At 24.8% G+C, this 22952-nt stretch overlaps 1 protein-coding gene across 1 annotated transcript; it reads left to right on the plus strand.

The window, feature by feature from the left end:
- The first annotated feature begins 6759 nt into the window (after positions 1–6759).
- Positions 6760–10820, plus strand: LOC145830076 (uncharacterized). The gene is made up of 3 exons (XM_082937963.1): positions 6760–6907; positions 8806–8980; positions 10533–10820. Exons 1-3 carry the CDS (start codon positions 6773–6775, stop codon positions 10637–10639), a joined length of 417 nt encoding a protein of 138 aa, XP_082794089.1. The 5' UTR covers positions 6760–6772; the 3' UTR covers positions 10640–10820.
- The last annotated feature ends 12132 nt before the right edge of the window (positions 10821–22952 follow it).

Consider the following 22952-nt stretch of genomic DNA (forward strand, 5'->3'; position numbering starts at 1 on the left):
TTATCAAGCTTTAAGATAGTTATTTAATGCTAATGTATTCATTATAATACTAGTTTTACGCATTTGCTCAACAACTGATTGTGAGTTCACTATGGTGGCGGTGATCACATGATTGGAATGTTGGTGTGATTTTTTTGTTGTAGCGCCGGTGAACACATACTTGGGGATTTGAGCTTCATGATTTTCCCACACTTTGTGGTTTTTAGTGTTGAGGTTTTGCCTTGTGAGTGTTCTCCAAATGGCGTGTCACCAAGGTTTTTTTTTATTTGTTTAAAAGATAGTTTTTTGTTTATTTTATTTTTGGATAGTTAAAGTTAAATATTAATGGGGCAGGTAAAATTACATATGATGTAACACACTCACTTTTCCCCAGAAAACGTTTATCGTTGCAAGGGGTAGAGTTTGAGACTGATATTTTTTTACCATAAAAATAATATGTTTTAGAGAGTTTATTTCGGAATACTTGGGGATATCTTTTTAAAAAGAGAATTCAAGAAAAAAAAAAAATTTTCATAAAAAAATTAGTTTAATGAGTAGGTAAAAAACACTTAAAAAATTCTATTTAATTTTTGAGAAAAACTAAAATAAGTAAAAAAATAAAAGAAACGATAAATTTTAAAAGTAACCCTCGTGTCTTTTACTCGGCTATAATTTCAAAATAATACTCAACAATCATATAAGCCTCTTGACCGTGTTCAGCCGGTTCTTAAGCTAACAAAATACCATTAAAAAAATTTGTATGAAGTTAATTATAAAAACTTGACTTATCTAAATTTCAATTTTATCTGATGTTAACGTAATTGTACAATACTTATTAATCATAAGTTAAATTACAAGATTTCAAGTTTTTTAGGTTAGATTAGAATAATAGACGCTGTTATACTACTTAATTTAAACTATTCAAAAATAAACTAGTTTAACAAGACGAACAACTAAACCAATTTTACAATTTGCTTTATAACAGTTTTCACTAGGCTTAACATTATTTGATTTTATTTAAACTGATCAAGTATTTTTGTATATTATACTTCAGTAAAAAACAAAGTAGTTGTTTATCATTACAAAAAAAACATCAAACTTTTTTTTTCTGCTGAATTTTAACATACGTCGTTGATATATACACATATATAGACGTATATTATTATTATTTTAATTATGTAGATATTTTTCATGTCTCGCATGAACACTTGAGACAAAATTTTCATTTAATTTGATAAAATGTAACTTAATTGTTAATATACAATTATTTTATTTCTCTAGGTTGGGGGTGGGCAACGTACGGCCCGTGGGCCGGATCCGGCCCGCAGAGTGAAATTGACCGACCCCCGACTATTTTTTTAATTTTAATAAGATCCGGTCCGCAAATAAAAATAACCGGTCCGTGAGCGAAGTGACAGGCCCGCAAAGGGTCAGTATTATAAATTTTTTATAAAATTTTGTATCATTTTTTTACAAAACAAAACTGTAAGAATTGGACTTTAAGAAAATGCTAAAAAATGACTTTATAATTTAATGTGTACCAATAAATACACCATTTTGTTTTAATATCTTGTGTTGTTCTAAATTAATTGAAATATATTTTACCTCAAGCAAAGTGTTTTTTTGAATACGAAATTTTATTAACGTACTTTTGTCAATTACAATGTCAACCGTCTGATAGTTATTATTTAAACATGTGACATGTCTCAATCTACATCTTAAGCTTTCAGACTTGAAAAAGTTTTATTAATTTAAAGGATTCAAAAAAGTAATTAACTCTATTTATAAAATTAGATTCCGGCCGGATCCAAAACTTTTATTAAAACTAGAATCCGCCCGGATCTGAATCTCAATTTTAAATTAGTATTTAGTCGGATTCGGATCTAAAAAGTCATTATTTGGCTACATCCATATACTGGATCCGGTAAATAAGTAACTTAAGATGCCCCGGCTCGCAAAAGACTTATTTTTTCGGATCCGGCCCGTTGAGTGAAAAACGTTGCCCTCCCCTACTCTTTCACATGAACAGTTAATTTTGAACTTTTATGCTAAGCAACCTAATATGCATTTGAATGCAAACAAGTCTCATTCTAATGAAATGCTAATGATCTGCAGCATACCAAAGTTACTTTATTTTCAAAATTGTTATTCATTGATTTTTTTTTTTTCAAAAACTTTTCAATTTTTAAAATGATTGACTAATTAAATAACTTGAGAAATTGTTTGCATTAAGAAATCAGTTAGTTGTAAACTAAAAAAAAAAAACAATTTCAAATTTAGTTGTTACTTAATTGAAACTAAAATTTAGACAATACTAAAAATATATTTTAAAATAGAAGGAAATTTGTTGTTGTTAATATCATTAGTGTTAAAATTATTAATTATTTCTATTTATTTTTTACTGTATAATACTTAGAGATCGTTGATGTTTATATTACAATTTATCTGTAAAAGTAAACATGTAATTAGATTTTATTTCCTATTTTCTCAACTATCATGTTAAATTGTATTACCAAATTAATTTTTTTTTTTTTTTAACTTTTAGTATTTAGTTACTTTATAAATTTCTAAGTATTTTTTAGAATTTAACAGTTCTAGTAGGTATTGGTTTATTTCTCAATTTGCAACAGCTGATTATGAGCTTACAATTAGGGAAACATAATAGGTTTAAATTTTTCCTATCATTTTGTTACAAGGTTAGAAAATACTTGCTTTAGGATTTTAGCTTTGTGTTTTCCCACACTTTGTGTTTTTTTTTAGATTTTAACCTTTTGAGTATTTTCCAAATTATATTTTTAAGATATTTTTTCAACAATTAAGTTAGATAGTTTTTATTATTGTTAGTTTAATGTATATTGTTAAAGAAGAAGGTAATATTACATGTAATAAAAATTACTTGGTGGACCTTCAAAAAAAAAAATCATTGTAGAGGGAAGAGTTACACTGATGATTTTCTATTGTAAAAAAGCTAATTACTTTATTTAGCCCTATTTAGTTATTAGTATTTGCACTTAAAAAAGTGGTTTTGTTTTTGTAATTATATGTAATTATACTATAAAGCAGTGGACAAAAGTTGAATTTTAATAAATTTAGACTTAGTTTTATCTTAAAGCTACAAATTTTAAATGTACCCTTTTTCTAATTTGTCACCATTTATACCAATATTTTTTTATTTTATATAATTTCTTTTGCATACTTATCATATCTTTAAACATAAAAGTTGAATTAAAAACGAGTTTCAATCTAATATAAATTGAATTTTTAAGTTTTAAAGAAAGCTTACAAATTTTATAAACCAAGTAAAAGTTGTTTTTCTTAAAATTTAGTTATATGTTTTACATTAGTAACCTAAGCAAATAGCATATTTTAAAACTCAAAGCTATTTTTGAAATGTAAGCTACCAAAGATAAAAAAAATTATTATGTTAACATTGAAAAAGCACAAACTTACAAAACCAAAAAAACAACTATAATTTTTTTCTCCTGTATTTCATGAGTAATTGTTTATAAACTTTCACCGTCTAATATTTAAAATGCTTCATAGTTTTTCTGGAAGGAGTATTTAGCTATAAAGATTAAAATTGCTTTTTGTTTTTATGTATTTTTTATTAAAAAAAAAAGTTGGTTTGTCAAAGTGTTTTTACTGCTATTAAAAAAAATAAGTTTAAACTTTTATTTATATAGTTGAATGAATGTAGGAGAATATAGATTTTTAGTAGAATTTATGAATTCTTAGAATATAGTCTATCAATAATTTTTTTTTTATTGTTAGAATTTAAAACTGACTATAATTCAAAAAGTAGTTTTTTCTTTAAAAATTGGTATATACTATGTTATACAGGGTGGCCATTTGACTTAAAACTTTGGAAAAAATATAAAATGCACTAAATTTTTAAATTACAACAAAATAACTGCAATGTGATAGTTATTGGAAAGAAAACATAAATTTTAAATAAAAACCTAAAATTTAAAACAGGTTTTGCATTAATAGTAGCAACATTTACGTAAAATAAAAAATAAATTGTTCATACAATGAAAAATGTATGTGTAATAGAATTTTAATTTTTAAAAACAAAATTAAATTAGTATTACAGTTCTGTTTGACTAATTTGTTTTTACCTTATATTTTTTTTTTACTCAAACAATACAAGAAAACTTGTATATTTAAAAGCTTGCAAGAAATTTCTTAAAAACCAATGGCAACCATGTGTAAAATTAATATATAAAGCATTTATCAATAATTATTCTTAATTCTCATTTAATCACCTTAAAATTCTAGCTTTGGCCTTAAGCTGCTGAGTAGTGCTATAAAAATGAAAAATTAGTTTTTGTTTAATGAAATGCTTTACTTTATTCAATAATTTTTGATATTAAAATTTAAATACTATTTTTTAGCTTTTTTCAAAAAGAAATTGTATATACATATTTTTTACATTGAAAACTCTAAAGTCTTACAACTTTACAATGAAATACAGAATGGAATATTATTCATTAATATAAAAATGGTAATGAAAAGTATCAGTAACTTCTTATAAAGTTTAAAACAGAGGGGACAAGGCACTTTTTTCACATAATAATATTATTTTAGATATTTTAATATAGCACGCAGTTGCTTTTTATGGTTTTTTTAAATTGATGTTAGTTTTTGAGATATGAGGGTTTAAAATTAAATATTTCAATAGGTTCCTGTTGGATTGACTATGGTAAAAAGGCAAACAATTCTTTTTAGATAATAACATCTTTTTTATTCTACAAATTTAAAGCAATTGTTCCTCAAAATTTTATAAGTAATACTTTACTAGGGTATTATAATTTTGAGTGTATTTCTTATAAAAAAAAGATTATTTTTTATTTTGGATATAAAAGTTATATCAATCATTACAATAGAATTTTTTCTATCATAAACTACACAGGGTTTGTGCATGTCAGGCTAAATCATTTTTTTTGAAAAAAGTTGAAAAACATCAGGCTAAATCAGTTTTTTATTTAAATTTGAGTGCTTTGAGATGTGAATTTGAGCAAATTTTGAGATTCTTAGTTTTTATCAAATCAAATGCTTGAAAACTTTTGATTAAAAAATTGATAAATATTTTGAGATCAAATTGAGATGTGAATTTATTTTTAAAGTTATTAAAGACAAAATCAGTCGGTATTTGTAAAAATAAATGCTTATAACCTTTTGTTGAATTTCTAAGATTTTTTAAGAATCTTCATTATTTTGTTTTGAGTAGGTTATACGTCATAATTATGAAAATTCATAAAAAATACAGTTTCACCATTACAGTTGAGTTCAACAACTTAGCTGTTTGTTTGAATTCGTTTACATCAGCTAAGTTTTTCAGAGCTTTATACCAAATACTTTTTAGATTGAAACTCTTAGCAGTTAATTCATACATTTTACTGTCTGTTTAAAGTTATTAGAGATATTCACAACACTAAAACTTTAAGATACAAGTACTAAGTTTTGTGGGAGTACACATTTTAGGTACAATTCATTTTTCTTTACAAGAACAGAATATTAAAGGTTTTTTTTTAATTTAAGTGTAAGCTTTTTAAATCTGATATGACATCAACAATCATTGTATTTATTTAGAGTTTAGGATTTAAAATAATGTATGAATTTTAAGTATTAGTCAAAAAACTATTTTAAAAATTTTTACTTATTTTAATACTTGTGTAAGTGTTTTATTTTAAATGTTAATAAAACACAACAAGCACTCGTTTTATGATAATTCTTCTGGTTATAATGTTTTTACTTAGTGCATAATTAAATTGAACAGTTGTGTTTAGTAATATTTATTAAAATTTTTCACTAGTAATAGATAGATATAACACTTTTTTTAAAACTTATCACTGAATTCATTATGTTAAGGGAATAGGTAAAACACATTTTTTTTCGAAATTTGATCTTATTTTATAAAATATTTATTGAGCTACAAGATGATTTTTACAGATTTTAAAAATTCAAAATAATTTTTGAGATATAGCCTGTCAAAGTTGGAGGCAACAATAGGTTCCTTATGGGAGGCACAAACTAAAACAGCAAAAATAGACTATTTCACTAAAAATCTATCTTCTCCTACGCTTTTTTAGATAACTACCTCAAAATTTCATGAAGTGTTCTTTGATATGTTTAGAAAATTCTGTTGAAACAAAATTTAAAAGAATTAAAAAATGAAAATTTAACTCATCTTTTTCACAATTTACTGTCATTTTATTGAGTTGTAACTAAGCTATGATTTGCTTTTTGCAGATTTTTAAAGCTCAAAATTTTTTTGAGATAAAGCTGGTTGAAGTTGGAGATTATAATAGTACTAATCAAGACCCCAATACCTAAAATGACTTCTAAAGGGGATTTTCTTTATTTTGAAAAATGTCAGGCTAAATGAAAAAAAATTTGCACACAAACCCTGATTACACTAAAAATATCCAGAAAGTTCAAGATTAAATTATTAAAAAATAACCAATAAGATAGATGTTTAGTTAATTTTAAAAAAAATTGTAAAAAGTCATTAATGAAAAGTTTGTCCTCCATATTTGTGTGGAGATATTTTTCAAATGACTATATATCAAAAGCTTTTTGTTAACTTCTGTAAAAAGTGTCTTATAGTAAATAATTTTAGCTTTCATATAAGGGCCAGTGTTAATTTTGTAAAAATTAATGTCAATCTTCCATAGCCCACCAATAAAATTATTAAATTTTTGAATTAAGTAAAATTAAAACTTTGTCTTAGTTAAACATTAGAAATTAAACTTTTTTTATGATAATTTTTAGCTTTATTATAATAAATGAAATGGTAGACAAGAAAAAAGAGTTCAGGCAGGAATTTGGAGGGTCGATTGGATGTTTCCTGACAATGACAGCGCTTCCTGTCATATTCATAACTCTCATATACGTCACTGTTGACTTGAAAAGTCAGTATAACAAAGTTAGTTGTGTGAATGAGTTTAATGTTTGCAAAATAGTTAGAAAAAATCAAGTGTGGTTGTAATGTATGTCTGTGATTTTATTATAAAATGGTTTTATATATGATTTATTGTTTATTTTTAAACTAGGCTATTGAAGCTAGTGTATGTCTGTGGTTTTTCATGACAGATGTTTCATTGTATAACTATTTTTTTCTTGTTAAATTATAACAACTTTTTGTTAAATAACATTTGGTGCTTTCATAAAAGCATACTTGTATATGTTATTGTAGCTTGTTTGTTTATTTAATAATTGGTTCAATACATATAAAAAACTGTTTGCAATTTTTAGGAACAGTTAAAACTTTGGAAGTAATAAGAAATTTAATTAAAGTAGATTAAAGAATAATAATTTAAAACTTAAAATAGTTACATAAAGTGTTATAAACTTTATGATTTATTTTTTCTGTTTCTTCAGTCTTATCTTGTTTTAAGTCTTTTAATTTCAAGACATCAGATAAAAGTTGTAGCATGATTCAAAACATAATTGGGGATTAAGTTTTTTTTGTATTAGCTTTTTAATGAAATTTTTTAGTATGTACTACATACAAATCACTTTCTCAAGTCATAGAGTATAAACATTTTAATTGATTTTATAGTCAGTATCATAGAAAGTTTTTTTTACAAACTTATAACGTTTTTTATTGCTTATTACCACAAGAAGTTAAGAATTCCATAATGAATATCTTTCTTTTTAAGTTAGAGATATAAAGTTTTCAAACATTTACAAAGTAGTTTAAGATTTTTCAAATATTGAAATTTAAATAAAAGAAGTAAAAGAAATTATAGTATTGTTCTAAAATTAAAAAAATAATACTAATAAACTCAATGTAAACACTCAAAGTAGATAGTTAAAAAAAAGAAAATAATTTTTTAGTAAACTAACATTGCTTTCCTTTCCATATAAAACCTATTAGACTTGCAAGCGTAGATCACAATATTTCAAAATTTGCTCAAAGTTTACATAAGCAGTGAAAACTGTCTGAATGTTTTGATGAAACTTAACTAATTAAAATTGACTTAAACATGGTGGACCCATCCTATGGCCTTTGACATATACACATGTCTAAGAAATATTGTTCAGTTTAAGGGCATATGGAGATCTAACGTTTTTTGTTTTACATAAATTAACATTGGCTTATATTTCAAAGCTTACAGTATATACTATATAATAAGTACTATAAGATACTTGTTATAGAATAAAACTATTTCAACTAACTTTTTGAAATAACCAGTTTTGTAGAAAATACGAGGATTCAAGAATTGCCATGCAGATTTTCTTGGAATTTTGAAAAATTTATTAAAAATCTATCTTCTCCTTCATTTTAAAAGCAATTTAATTAAAGTTTTAGGAAGTGTACTTTTCAATATTACAAAAAACTCAAAATGTAAGCAGATTTTTGAAAAAACTCATTAAAAAAGTTATGACCAACAAACAAAAAATAAATATTTTTTACTTTTTATAAAACAATTTTTGTTCACACAAATAAAAAAATATGTTTCCTACATGTTGTTCAAAATTCATTAAAGACTACTTCTGAGAAATTTTTAAAACAATTGCTCAAAAACTGAAGGAGGAGATAGATTTTAGTCAAACAGTCTATTTTTGCCCTTTTAGTTTGCACCTCCCATAATATATGATATTTTGCTAATATCTCAAAAGTTAATTGGAACTTTAATAAGTGGTAATAAGTAACAAGTAATGATTAGTTATATAAAAAACAAAGCTAAATTTCAAAAGAAGTGTTTTAACCCCCGTATGCTCTTAATAATGACAAAAGACTTTTAAAGCTAATATTTCTATTAAAATACCTATGAAAACACCAATGTAACTATTTATGGCAAAATATTGTTTTAACAGTTTGAATTTGAAGACTTTTGTGAGGAAGTGGTGTCATCGGTAACAGACTTGCAAGTTTGGAAGTTCCTGATTGGTTACTTTTTGTTAGTTGCTTTTGTGTACGCGCTTCCCGCCCCCACCCACGATGGACCTCCCGTGACCACCAGTGGCAAAATACTCAAGTACAAAGTTTCTGGTTCGTTTATTTTATGTGTTTTAGTTAAATAGGATGTTAGTTTCAGCTTAACTTTTAAAATTAACTAAAATTATGATATGAGACTTTTATGGAAAAACACTTCTTCTTAACTGTTCTTTAAAACATTTTGCTCTTTTTTAGCTACATTACTAAATATTGCTTGATTCCAAAATTATTAGCTATAGTTTTCTGACTCAAAAGTTAATAGAATATAATGATTGTAAAAAAGTACAATCTTGCATCTATTTTTAAGAAATATAGAATTATCTTTTTTTTCTATCTATTTTAATGTATTTATTATTAAAAGTACTTAGTAAACATTGCAAATAAGTTGTAACCACAAGAAATTTAAGGGCATAGGGGGAGGGGGGGTCCACCTTGATTTTTACAAGTTGGTCTTATTTTATAGAGTTTAATCTGAGCTATTAGACAATTTTAACCGCTTGTAAAAGTTCAAAAAAAATTATGAGATATGAGCGATCAAAGTTGGTGAACTCAATAGGTTCCTTATGGAATGCTCAAACTAAAAACGCAAAAAAGACCATTTCACTAAAAATCTATCTCTTCATTTTTCAACCAATCTTCTTTAAATTTTCACAGAATATATATGGAATTTTGAATTAAATTGCTGTAAAAATAAAGGAGGAGATAAATTTTTCAAAATTCCGAGAAAATTAGTTTAAAATGTTTGTTTCCAGTTGTGTCGGATTTTTTTTACAAAACTTATTATATATCAAAAATTAGTCAAAATATTAATTCTATAAAATGTATCGTTTAGTAATAAACTTTAAGCTTTATAATAAGAGCCAATATTAATATTTGTGAAAAAAAGTTTTGGACGCTCCCTATGCCCTTAATTGTTGTAATTTATCCAAAAAAAATGCATTTTCTAATAATTGAGATTATATTTATTTATATGAAATTGTAAATTTTAGTTTTAGTAAAAAATATGTTACAATCTCAAAATCTCAAAATTTTACCGCAAAATCAACACTATCAATATTTACTGCCCTATTCTTTGGTATGTACAAGTATCACGAGGGCAAAGGAAATCTTATAAATGAGTTTGTACATGACAATTATTTAAAATTTCTAGTCAATTCAATCATAATAGCTTACATTGGGCAGATTTTCTTCTTTATCAGAGTTTGTTTGTAAAATATTAAAATGAGTCATATAATAGTTTTATAGTGGTTTATTTCCGTAGTCTTGTTTTGATTACTTAGGCAGTAGTTTGTTAATTATGTTTATATGGTAGAACAATTTATAATAGACTTTCAGAATTTTGTTTCTTGCTATGAAATACTAAAATATTTCATGAATAAGAACAATAACAAAAATTAACTTAATGTTTAACTTTTGGTTTCGATAACCGAAAGCTTCCTTTGTACACCAGGTCCTTAGACCAAACTTTTTGAGCGCTTTTTTTTATCATTCAATAAACAATATATAAATATATATGATAAAAGTTTATTTAATTAAATATTTATTGTAATTATAGAAGCTTAAACATGTTTTATTGTTTTCAAACAACTATTTTGTACCACAACAGGGAAATATTGCAAAACGATCCATGACATTTTGTGGCTGGAGCTCAATTTCTACATGTTTTTGAGGATTTCCTGGAAGGTTTCGGCAAACCTGGTGCTCCTGGATTGAGAAGAACAAGGGGTAGGGGGTACTTTTGGAAGAGAAAGTACTAAGTATAATTCGTATAATTTAAATATTTTTCTATAATTAAACGGTCTTCACTTGTGATATTTTAAAACTTGTTTTTAGAGTTTGCTCAGACAATTTAATCACTTGTAATAACTAGTCATTTTAATTTTTTTCAGCTAAGTTTACAATAGTCATCTATTTAATTTATTTGATAGTTAGATAAATTGCAACATAATTTTAAATACACTGAGTAAAAATAGTTTACTAGGTTGTATTTTTATTCTACTTCCTTTTAGTATTCAGTTGTACTGTAAAAATAATTTTTTAATTTAGAAAAAACTGTTATACAACACTAAAATTTTTGCTGATCATAAAATTTTATTACAAATATAATTTAACTCTTTTACATAAGTTTACATCATTAAAATTATTATAAAACTGCATTACAATTTTTTATGTTATGGTTTTTATTTTCAAAAATGTTTTAAAATATCTATGTTTATAAGATACACTAAGGTACAAACTTTTGTAGCGAAGGCAGTAGCTTGTACATGCTACCGGGTACACTTAGTAACCAAAACCATTTTGGCCAAAAGTCGCTTTACCACGCCAAAGGTTAAAACCGTATTTTATAAACAAAAGCTTTTAATGTCACAAAAACGTCTGCATTACCTCTGTTGCATGTTAAAAGACGTATGTGCTACAAAAAGCTTTTTTTTCGGTCGACGTTTTTAATTCTTTTAAGTATACATACCAACTATAGAAGTTTGTTATGCAGTTTTAAAATAGTCTTTAAAGAAATTGGTAGTGTTATTGTAAAATAAAACCGGTTAATTAATTTTGTAATAATGTGTAAAAATTTTTTGGTCAGCATTAATTTAGAAAAAATATCGTATAATTTGAAAAGCTTCAAGTTAAATAGTTTTTTAAGTAAAAGGTTATCATGTAAGAAAAACTTAATAATTTTAATTTTTTAAACTTAGCTTAAGTTGGTTACATAGGTCATTTTATTTGATCATATTTATTAATTAAATAAATTCCAAGTTCTTATTCTAGTTATAGCTAATGCTTTAGCCATTTATGAACTACTGAGTTTTGTTGTAATTCCTCAAAACTATGATCCTATAAACTATGATTTGTAAATTAGGTAGGGGGTCCATTTGGAAGAGAAAGTACTAAGTATAATTGGTATAATTTAAATATTTTTCTATAATTAAACGGTCTTCATTTGTGGTATTTTAAAACTTGTTTTTTGAGTTTGCTTAGACAATTTAATCACTTGTAATAACTAGTCATTTAATTTTGTTCAACTAAGTTTACAATAGGTCATCTATTTAATTTATTTTATAGTTAGATAACTTGCAACACAATTTTAAATACACTGAGTAAAAATAGTTTACTAGGTTGTATTTTTATTCTACTTCCTTTTAGCATTAGTTGTACTGTAAAAATAATTAATTAATTTAGAATTATACAACACTAAAATTTTTGCTGATCATAAAATTTTATTACAAATATAATTTAACTACTTTACATAAGTTTATATCATTAAAGTTATTATAAAACTGCATTACAATTTTTTATGTTATGGTTTTTATTTTCAATAATGTTTTAAAATATCTATGTTTATAAGATACACTAAGGTACAAACTTTTGTAGCGAAGGCAGTAGCTTGTACATGCTACCGGGTACACTTAGTAACCAAAACCATTTTGGCCAAAAGTCGCTTTACCACGCCAAAGGTTAAAACCGTATTTTATAAACAAAAGCTTTTAATGTCACAAAAACGTCTGCATTACCTCTGTTGCATGTTAAAAGACGTATGTGCTACAAAAAGCTTTTTTTTCGGTCGACGTTTTTAATTCTTTTAAGTATACATACCAACTATAGAAGTTTGTTATGCAGTTTTAAAATAGTCTTTAAAGAAATTGGTAGTGTTATTGTAAAATAAAACCGGTTAATTAATTTTGTAATAATGTGTAAAAATTTTTTGGTCAGCATTAATTTAGAAAAAATATCGTATAATTTGAAAAGCTTCAAGTTAAATAGTTTTTTAAGTAAAAGGTTATCATGTAAGAAAAACTTAATAATTTTAATTTTTAAAACTTAGCTTAAGTTGGTTACATAGGTCATTTTATTTGATCATATTTATTAATTAAATAAATTCCAAGTTCTTATTCTAGTTATAGCTAATGCTTTAGCCATTTATGAACTACTGAGTTTTGTTGTAATTCCTCAAAACTATGATCCTATAAACTATGATTTGTAAATTAGGTAGGGGGTCCATTTGGAAGAGAAAGTACTAAGTATAATTGGCATAATTTAAATATTTTTCTATAATTAAACGGTCTTCACTTGTGATATTTTAAAACTTGTTTTTAGAGTTTGCTTAGACAATTTAATCACTTGTAATAACTAGTCATTTAATTTTGTTCAACTAAGTTTACAATAGTCATCTATTTAATTTATTTGATAGTTAGATGAATTGCAACATAATTTTAAATACACTGAGTAAAAATAGTTTACCTGGTTGTATTTTTATTCTACTTCCTTTTAGCATTCAGTTGTACTGTAAAAATAATTTTTTAATTTAGAAAAAACTTTTATACAACACTAAAGTTTTTGCTGATCATAAAATTTTATTACAAATACAATTTAACTCTTTTACATAAGTTTACATCATTAAAATTATTATAAAACTGCATTACAATTTTTTATGTTATGGTTTTTATTTTCAAAAATGTTTTAAAATATCTATGTTTATAAGATACACTAAGGTACAAACTTTTGTAGCGAATGCAGTAGCTTGTACATGCTACCGGGTACACTTAGTAACCAAAACCATTTTGGCCAAAAGTCGCTTTACCACGCCAAAGGTTAAAACCGTATTTTATAAACAAAAGCTTTTAATGTCACAAAAACGTCTGCATTACCTCTGTTGCATGTTAAAAGACGTATGTGCTACAAAAAGCTTTTTTTTCGGTCGACGTTTTTAATTCTTTTAAGTATACATACCAACTATAGAAGTTTGTTATGCAGTTTTAAAATAGTCTTTAAAGAAATTGGTAGTGTTATTGTAAAATAAAACCGGTTAATTAATTTTGTAATAATGTGTAAAAATTTTTTGGTCAGCATTAATTTAGAAAAAATATCGTATAATTTGAAAAGCTTCAAGTTAAATAGTTTTTTAAGTAAAAGGTTATCATGTAAGAAAAACTTAATAATTTTAATTTTTTAAACTTAGCTTAAGTTGGTTACATAGGTCATTTTATTTGATCATATTTATTAATTAAATAAATTCCAAGTTCTTATTCTAGTTATAGCTAATGCTTTAGCCATTTATGAACTACTGAGTTTTGTTGTAATTCCTCAAAACTATGATCCTATAAACTATGATTTGTAAATTAGGTAGGGGGTCCATTTGGAAGAGAAAGTACTAAGTATAATTGGTATAATTTAAATATTTTTCTATAATTAAACGGTCTTCATTTGTGGTATTTTAAAACTTGTTTTTTGAGTTTGCTTAGACAATTTAATCACTTGTAATAACTAGTCATTTAATTTTGTTCAACTAAGTTTACAATAGGTCATCTATTTAATTTATTTTATAGTTAGATAACTTGCAACACAATTTTAAATACACTGAGTAAAAATAGTTTACTAGGTTGTATTTTTATTCTACTTCCTTTTAGCATTCAGTTGTACTGTAAAAATAATTAATTAATTTAGAATTATACAACACTAAAATTTTTGCTGATCATAAAATTTTATTACAAATATAATTTAACTACTTTACATAAGTTTATATCATTAAAGTTATTATAAAACTGCATTACAATTTTTTATGTTATGGTTTTTATTTTCAATAATGTTTTAAAATATCTATGTTTATAAGATACACTAAGGTACAAACTTTTGTAGCGAAGGCAGTAGCTTGTACATGCTACCGGGTACACTTAGTAACCAAAACCATTTTGGCCAAAAGTCGCTTTACCACGCCAAAGGTTAAAACCGTATTTTATAAACAAAAGCTTTTAATGTCACAAAAACGTCTGCATTACCTCTGTTGCATGTTAAAAGACGTATGTGCTACAAAAAGCTTTTTTTTCGGTCGACGTTTTTAATTCTTTTAAGTATACATACCAACTATAGAAGTTTGTTATGCAGTTTTAAAATAGTCTTTAAAGAAATTGGTAGTGTTATTGTAAAATAAAACCGGTTAATTAATTTTGTAATAATGTGTAAAAATTTTTTGGTCAGCATTAATTTAGAAAAAATATCGTATAATTTGAAAAGCTTCAAGTTAAATAGTTTTTTAAGTAAAAGGTTATCATGTAAGAAAAACTTAATAATTTTAATTTTTTAAACTTAGCTTAAGTTGGTTACATAGGTCATTTTATTTGATCATATTTATTAATTAAATAAATTCCAAGTTCTTATTCTAGTTATAGCTAATGCTTTAGCCATTTATGAACTACTGAGTTTTGTTGTAATTCCTCAAAACTATGATCCTATAAACTATGATTTGTAAATTAGGTAGGGGGTCCATTTGGAAGAGAAAGTACTAAGTATAATTGGCATAATTTAAATATTTTTCTATAATTAAACGGTCTTCACTTGTGATATTTTAAAACTTGTTTTTAGAGTTTGCTTAGACAATTTAATCACTTGTAATAACTAGTCATTTAATTTTGTTCAACTAAGTTTACAATAGTCATCTATTTAATTTATTTGATAGTTAGATGAATTGCAACATAATTTTAAATACACTGAGTAAAAATAGTTTACCTGGTTGTATTTTTATTCTACTTCCTTTTAGCATTCAGTTGTACTGTAAAAATAATTTTTTAATTTAGAAAAAACTTTTATACAACACTAAAGTTTTTGCTGATCATAAAATTTTATTACAAATACAATTTAACTCTTTTACATAAGTTTACATCATTAAAATTATTATAAAACTGCATTACAATTTTTTATGTTATGGTTTTTATTTTCAAAAATGTTTTAAAATATCTATGTTTATAAGATACACTAAGGTACAAACTTTTGTAGCGAATGCAGTAGCTTGTACATGCTACCGGGTACGCTTAGTAACCAAAACCATTTTGGCCAAAAGTCGCTTTACCACGCCAAAGGTTAAAACCGTATTTTATAAACAGAAGCTTTTAACGTCACAAAAACGTCTGCATTACCTCTGTTGCATGTTAAAAGACGTATGTGCTATAAAAAGCTTTTTTTTTTCGGTCGAAGTTTTTAATTCTTTTAAGTATACATACCAACTATAGAAGTTTGTTATGCAGTTTTAAAATAGTCTTTAAAGAAATTGGAAGTGTTATTGTAAAATAAAACCTGTTAGTTAATTTTGTAATAATGTGTAAATTTTTTTGGTCAGCATTAATTTAGAAAAGATATCGTATAATTTGAAAAGCTTCAAGTTAAATAGTTTTTTAAGTAAAAGCTTATCTTGTAAGAAAAACTTAATAGTTTTAATTTTTAAAACTTAGCTTAAGTTGGTTACATAGGTCATTTTATTTGATCATATTTATTAATTAAATAAATTCCAAGTTCTTATTCTAGTTATAGCTAATGCTTTAGCCATTTATGAACTACTGAGTTTTGTTGTAATTCCTCAAAACTATGATCCTATAAACTATGATTTGTAAATTAGGTAGGGGGTCCATTTGGAAGAGAAAGTACTAAGTATAATTGGTATAATTTAAATATTTTTCTATAATTAAACGGTCTTCATTTGTGGTATTTTAAAACTTGTTTTTTGAGTTTGCTTAGACAATTTAATCACTTGTAATAACTAGTCATTTAATTTTGTTCAACTAAGTTTACAATAGTCATCTATTTAATTTATTTTATAGTTAGATAACTTGCAACACAATTTTAAATACACTGAGTAAAAATAGTTTACTAGGTTGTATTTTTATTCTACTTCCTTTTAGCATTAGTTGTACTGTAAAAATAATTAATTAATTTAGAATTATACAACACTAAAATTTTTGCTGATCATAAAATTTTATTACAAATATAATTTAACTACTTTACATAAGTTTATATCATTAAAGTTATTATAAAACTGCATTACAATTTTTTATGTTATGGTTTTTATTTTCAATAATGTTTTAAAATATCTATGTTTATAATATACAATAAGGTACAAACTTTTGTAGCGAAGGCAGTAGCTTGTACATGCTACCGGGTACACTTAGTAACCAAAACCATTTTGGCCAAAAGTCGCTTTACCACGCCAAAGGTTAAAACCGTATTTTATAAACAAAAGCTTTTAACGTCACAAAAACGTCTGCATTACCTCTGTTGCATGTTAAAAGACGTATGTGCTACAAAAAGTTTTTTTTTCGGTCGAAGTTTTTAATTCTTTTAAGTATACATACCAACTATAGAAGTCTGTTATGCAGTTTTAAAATAGTCTTAAAAGAAATTGGTAGTGTTATTGTAAAATAAAACCTGTTAATTAATTTTGTGTTAATGTGTTAAAATTTTTTGGTCAGCATTAATTTAAAAAAAATATCGTATAATTTGAAAAGCTTCAAGTTAAATAATTTTTTAAGTAAAAGCTTTTCATGTAAGAAAAACTTAATAAGTTCAATTTTTAAAACTTAGCTTAAGTTGGTTACGTAGGTCATTTAATTTGAACATATTAATTAAATAAATTCCAAGTTCTTATTCTAGTTATAGCTAATGCTTTAGCCATTTATGAACCACTGAGTTTTGTTGTAATTCCTTAAAACTATGATCCTGTAAACTATGATTTGTAGATAAAAAACTCAAGACACATTAAGTGTTTATATCAAACTTAATAATTTATTTAAACAAAGTTGTGTATTTAGTAAATTAAGTATCATCATACTTGCAGAATAGTAAAATAAATACATGTTTGGTTTCGATATTAACTGTACTAAATACACAACCTTGTCAAAGTATGTTAAAAAAAACCAGATTATTCGATAAGGTTTCAAGTTTGATTTTGATAACGTTTGAGCAAACTCTAAAGAACTACTTACCATATTAAGTGATGTAAAATAGTTTTGTATTCCCTTTGAAGTTTTATATGTTAAAAAATATGTAATTTTTAATGTCTTTTTAATTAATTATATTTTAAAACACATCTTAAAATAGTTAAACTTTTGATTTTTTAAAATATCACCTTATATTTTTTTATTCATTTATAATATTTAATGTTTAGAATGCTTTTTTTATACTTACACTTGGTTTTTATTTATCTTTTAACTTTTCTTTGTTTACTGATTTTATACGTTCATTTTTGTTGTATTTTCCCGCTTGAGTCTTTTTTTATCAGTTATATTCTACTATTAATTAATTTATATAAGTTTTCATTGCAATTTACATCAAGGTTGTCACTCTTTCTTGCGAGCTTGGTATTTTTGGAAACTTTTGCAATTTCCGCTAAGTACAAATTGGTTTTAATTAAAGTAAGTTTGTAAAACTTTAGCTAAACTTAGGTTCAGTTTAAACTACATTGAAATAGTTCATTGTTGTTTTAAATTAAACAATGATTAAGTATAAAAAAAAAGTAAATTATATATATTTTTCTTCTTAATCTTTTTTCATATTTGGTCAGTATAAATTGCACATGTTGAAATATTTTATTTAGCAATTTAAAGAATAGTTTTAAACAACCTTGACATTAACCTTTATAACTTACATAATTATTAAGGGTTTATTGAAACTTATCGGTAAAAGGTGTGTTTAAAAGTTTGGTCAGAAAATGAGTTGATTAAGTTGAAATTTTTCTTGTTCCAATATGCTTGTTCAGTTTACAGTTTCTTCTTAGTCTTTTTTTATTAAATGAGTGACAGCCTTGATACTTGCTAATGATAAGTTAATGATTAGTAGTAGGGTGTTTAATAATAAACAGGGTTGCCACTTGCTCAAGCTAGATTAAATTTCCATGCTAGTTTGATTTGGTTTTTAAAGAAGCATGCATATAAATCACTTTTTAAAGTTATATAACAAGCTTATGCTTGTTTTAAGTTATTGCTATACAAATTTTAGTTTTGAAAAATTCCATAAATATAAGCTAGTTTTATTGACTTAAGCTAACATTTTTTTGCTAAAAACTTCGTTTGCTATCAATATAATTAACTCAATCCGACTTTTCTGCTTCTATAAGTGGCAACCCTGTATAAAGTTAATATGTCCACTTTATAACGCTATACAAGTTGTTGTTAAAACTGATTTTTGCATACAAATCATCTAGATAAATTTAAGGCAATTGAAACTAGCATCTAGCCACAAGCTACTTTTATGCTTTTGTGTAGTATGCCCTACTAGCATCTCATTATGTTGTTTTGTTTGAAAACTACTTAACAAACAAAAAATTAGTATGTAAAGCATTGTATTTAGGTTTTTCAAGACAATGCATTTTTACAACATTGTTTACAAAAACAATTTTTTTATGGGTGAATGATGAATATGTTACTTTTGAATTGTTCTTAATTTTATATCATTAACTTGTTACCACATGTTACATTTTTATAAATTTACCTACTCCCAAACTTAAATTATACTTTTAACTGACTGATATAAAGTTTTTAAAACTCAAATCATTTGTTACCCTACCAAATCCTACGTCACATGAATGCTTGCGTCTCTCAACGCGACCTTCTATTGCTTGTTTAAGCTAAATGGCTCTAACCCCAGTGCATTTTCTTCCGTTTATTAACGCGAAATGACACTTTCCTAACTCCGGCATTTGTGAACTAGCTTATACTTCACCACTGGTTTTTACTTGATTTGGTGCTCTTATATGTCTAGCACAAGTGTTTGTATCACAAGTGGCGCACTTACATGACACAATTTACATTCACTCAAAAGTTTCATTCTCACAGTACATAAATTTTTCAAATACCTTACAACTCTCTTTATGAAGCTATTCACTAAATATATATTGACTAATTATCGTTTTAATTCACAAGTGCATAGTCAGCAATTTAATAGACAATGATTATCAATATTTAAAATATACTTTAAACTACTTTGAATGTGATTTTCAATTTAAAAACATTAATACCTAAAAATAATTATCTATATAAAAATAGTTTGTGTCAAAACGCAATTTAATTACTATACTTGTAGAGATGTTTAAAATTACAGGTTTTTGTTCTATTTCTCATTTTCTAGGTTTTTTAACCTAAATTGTAAAATTATAGGGTTCCAGGTTTTTTTGCAATCCTAATGACATTAAATTCAATTTTTTAAATTTCAATTTAAAAGAAAACTAAGTAATTACCTTTAACAGGTGAAAACTTCTAGTATACTTAATGTATTTTTTAACAATTTTATGCAACAAAAAAAATTAATTACTTTAAATTAAAAAAACAAAAAATATACTTAGTTTAAAACAATGATCTTGTAACTGAACATCAAAATAAATTAATTTTATTATTATAAAGCACCTCATTTTAACAATGATTCTTTTTCTTATAAAATACATGATAATTGGCTTTTGAAGGTTCAAACTAATCTTAAAAGCGTTGAGTTTTTAAAGGTATGAGAGTAAAAACTGTTTAGATTTTTGTATTTTCTTTAACAAGAAAGCTCCAAAAAAAATCAACTTCTTAAAACAAACCCTTATCTAATTAAATAAATATAGCTTAAAAACAGATGTTCTCATACCTTAGGTAATTGTATTTACCAAAAAATATTATTAAATTTCATTTATTTTATCATAGAAAGTCTGGCAACTACAACAGTGGGTTGAAGCCAATTTTGAAAAGTGAGCTATTTGAACTTACTTAAAGTTTAATTATCAAAAAGCATGATTGCATACATATGGTTTTGGATTTGGACATAAATCTTCACTTTTATAAACAGTTTTTAAGTTAGTTTTTTTTATTACCAGGTCCACATTTAATAACATAATTTAAATCATATATTTTAAAAGACAGCACCGTTTGATTTTATTAAAAAAAACTTAAAATTATTGATCTAAAAACTAAAAAAAAAAATGTTTTTTTTTGAAAATAATTTTTCATTATTAGTAGTTTACTTAAAGAAGTTGTAAATTTTTAGTCACTGAAACCGGGTTGTAAATAAGATATTTAATTTGCACACCTATCTTAAAGTTATACTACTAAAATTATATGTAAGGTTAACTTTATAAAAAATAGCATAACATAGATATCATTTCTGATAATGATAACATAATTTGTTCACTTTTTTATCTATTAACTTTTATAAAGTTAATACTCAAAGAAAATTTAATTACAACATTACAATAAAACTGCTTTTGATACTTATAATTGTTTGAATATTTCAATATCAATGCTTACTGAGCAACAAAAAAGCGCTCAAATCAATTTGTCTTAGGAACTGGTGCACGAAAATACCTTTCGGTTATCCAGTCGTACAGTACACCACTTGGATACTGTTTAACGTCTTGTCCAGGACTGTAAATAAAACTACTTTTGATATTTATAAGTGTTTGAGTATTTATTATTGATTTTACTTTGAATTTAGTTATTTTAGTTTATATCAAAAAACACAGTTTTAACATTCACCGTTGCATCCATTTATTAGATTTTTTTTAATCTAGAATAAAAATTGTATACAAAAAAAGATGTAAATTAAGCCTAGTTAACTGATAAACGATTTTTTGCATTTTAAATTAATTCAATGCACAACAATGATGCTCATATTTTAAACTACTTTTGATTTAATACTTTAAGAAATAAAATTGAGTTTATGCATAATCTTCTAACATTATTGTTTCTACATGTTATATCTAAGTGTGTACAGACACATTTAAAACTATATATATGACATAAATTAAAAAAAAGTTTTTGTTAGGTATACTTTTGATCTTTCAATCAATGTTTTTTGGCAAAATAAGTTAATTTTTATGTGTTACATATTAATATAAACATTTGCTGTTTTTTGGAACTACCTATTTAATACGAACTATATTGAAAAATGGTAATTTATTAAGTTTGTATATTTTTAATCATAAGGGTTCAAATTCGACCAAATAAACAAAAAAAAAATGCCCAGACTAAGACTATTTGAAGACTTAAAATCTCAGGCTAGCTTAGTCTTTTTTTTGGCTTGAATTGCTTTTTGTATGCTAAAATATCAGGTTAGTTTTGGTCACTCGGACTGACTTTTTTGCTTTAAAGAGTGGTAAATTTATGATGAATGTTTTGTTCAATGCTTAGTGTTGGTTTGAATTAAAATATATTTTAAACTTTAAGTCTCGCAGCTGATATAATTTGAATTATTATTTGTAGTAAATATATACATAAAAGCGTGAACAATTAAAGTTGCCAAAAAATCCAGGAAAAGTTTTGAATTTGACATTTTGTACTAAAAATCTGTAAAAACCTTGAATTTGAAAATTATCGAAAAAACTCGGAATTTTTTTTAATTTTTACATGTAAAATAATGAAATTTCGATTTGACATAAAAAATCTACTATAAAAATATTCTTAATTAAAAAACACATTTAAAGTAGCTTAATTTAAAGTATCTTTTGAATATTTTTATATTATTTACGACAGTTTTTTTAACCTTTAACTTAATTATAAACTGAAAATATAAGAAAAAAATTGTACTTTTAAAAACTCTATATTGGCGCATTGCACCATTGCTTTTAAAATGTCTATACTTATTGTTGTGCTTTGTATTGGAACTAAACCTAGAAATTCTTTTAAAATGTCAAAATTAGTAATACCACCTGTAATAAAAACTCTAAAATTAGCAGTATCTGTCGTATCAGTTTGCACATCTTATGAGATTGATTTAAGTCCTAATTTGGTTTAGTCGGCTTTATAATCTTCAGATATTTCTTGAACACGACTTCTTGTTGATATTGAAGAAACAAACAAAAATTTTTCATTAACCCAAACACAAATTATTTAACAAAGTTGTCAACTCTAAACGATATATTTTTTTAGTAATTACTTTTGCTACTTTATAACTTGCCTTAACAGTTTTTCTGATCACTCTGTAGTTATTGACAATAATCATGTGCGTTGTTGAAACTGATTTAAGCGATTTGTTTTTTTTTTTTTTGTTTCTCTCAATAACTCCAAACTAACGTATTATAGTTTTTATAGATCATCTTATAATTCACAGTTGCTCTATTTAAGTGCAATATTTTTGTTTAGGATAAAGAATTGCTATAATGTTAAAAAAAAGGTTTTTCTAATTCATTAATAGTTTTAATAAATTTCTATACATTTGTTAAAAATGTTTAAAAACTTAATTGTCCATTCAAGCTGAATTATAGTAAATTTTTTAGTTATATAATTAATTCACTGTT

Source organism: Thalia democratica, chromosome 2 (genome assembly GCF_965202585.1).
Source record: "Thalia democratica chromosome 2, ktThaDemo2.hap1.1, whole genome shotgun sequence".
NCBI classification, from domain to species: domain Eukaryota; kingdom Metazoa; phylum Chordata; class Thaliacea; order Salpida; family Salpidae; genus Thalia; species Thalia democratica.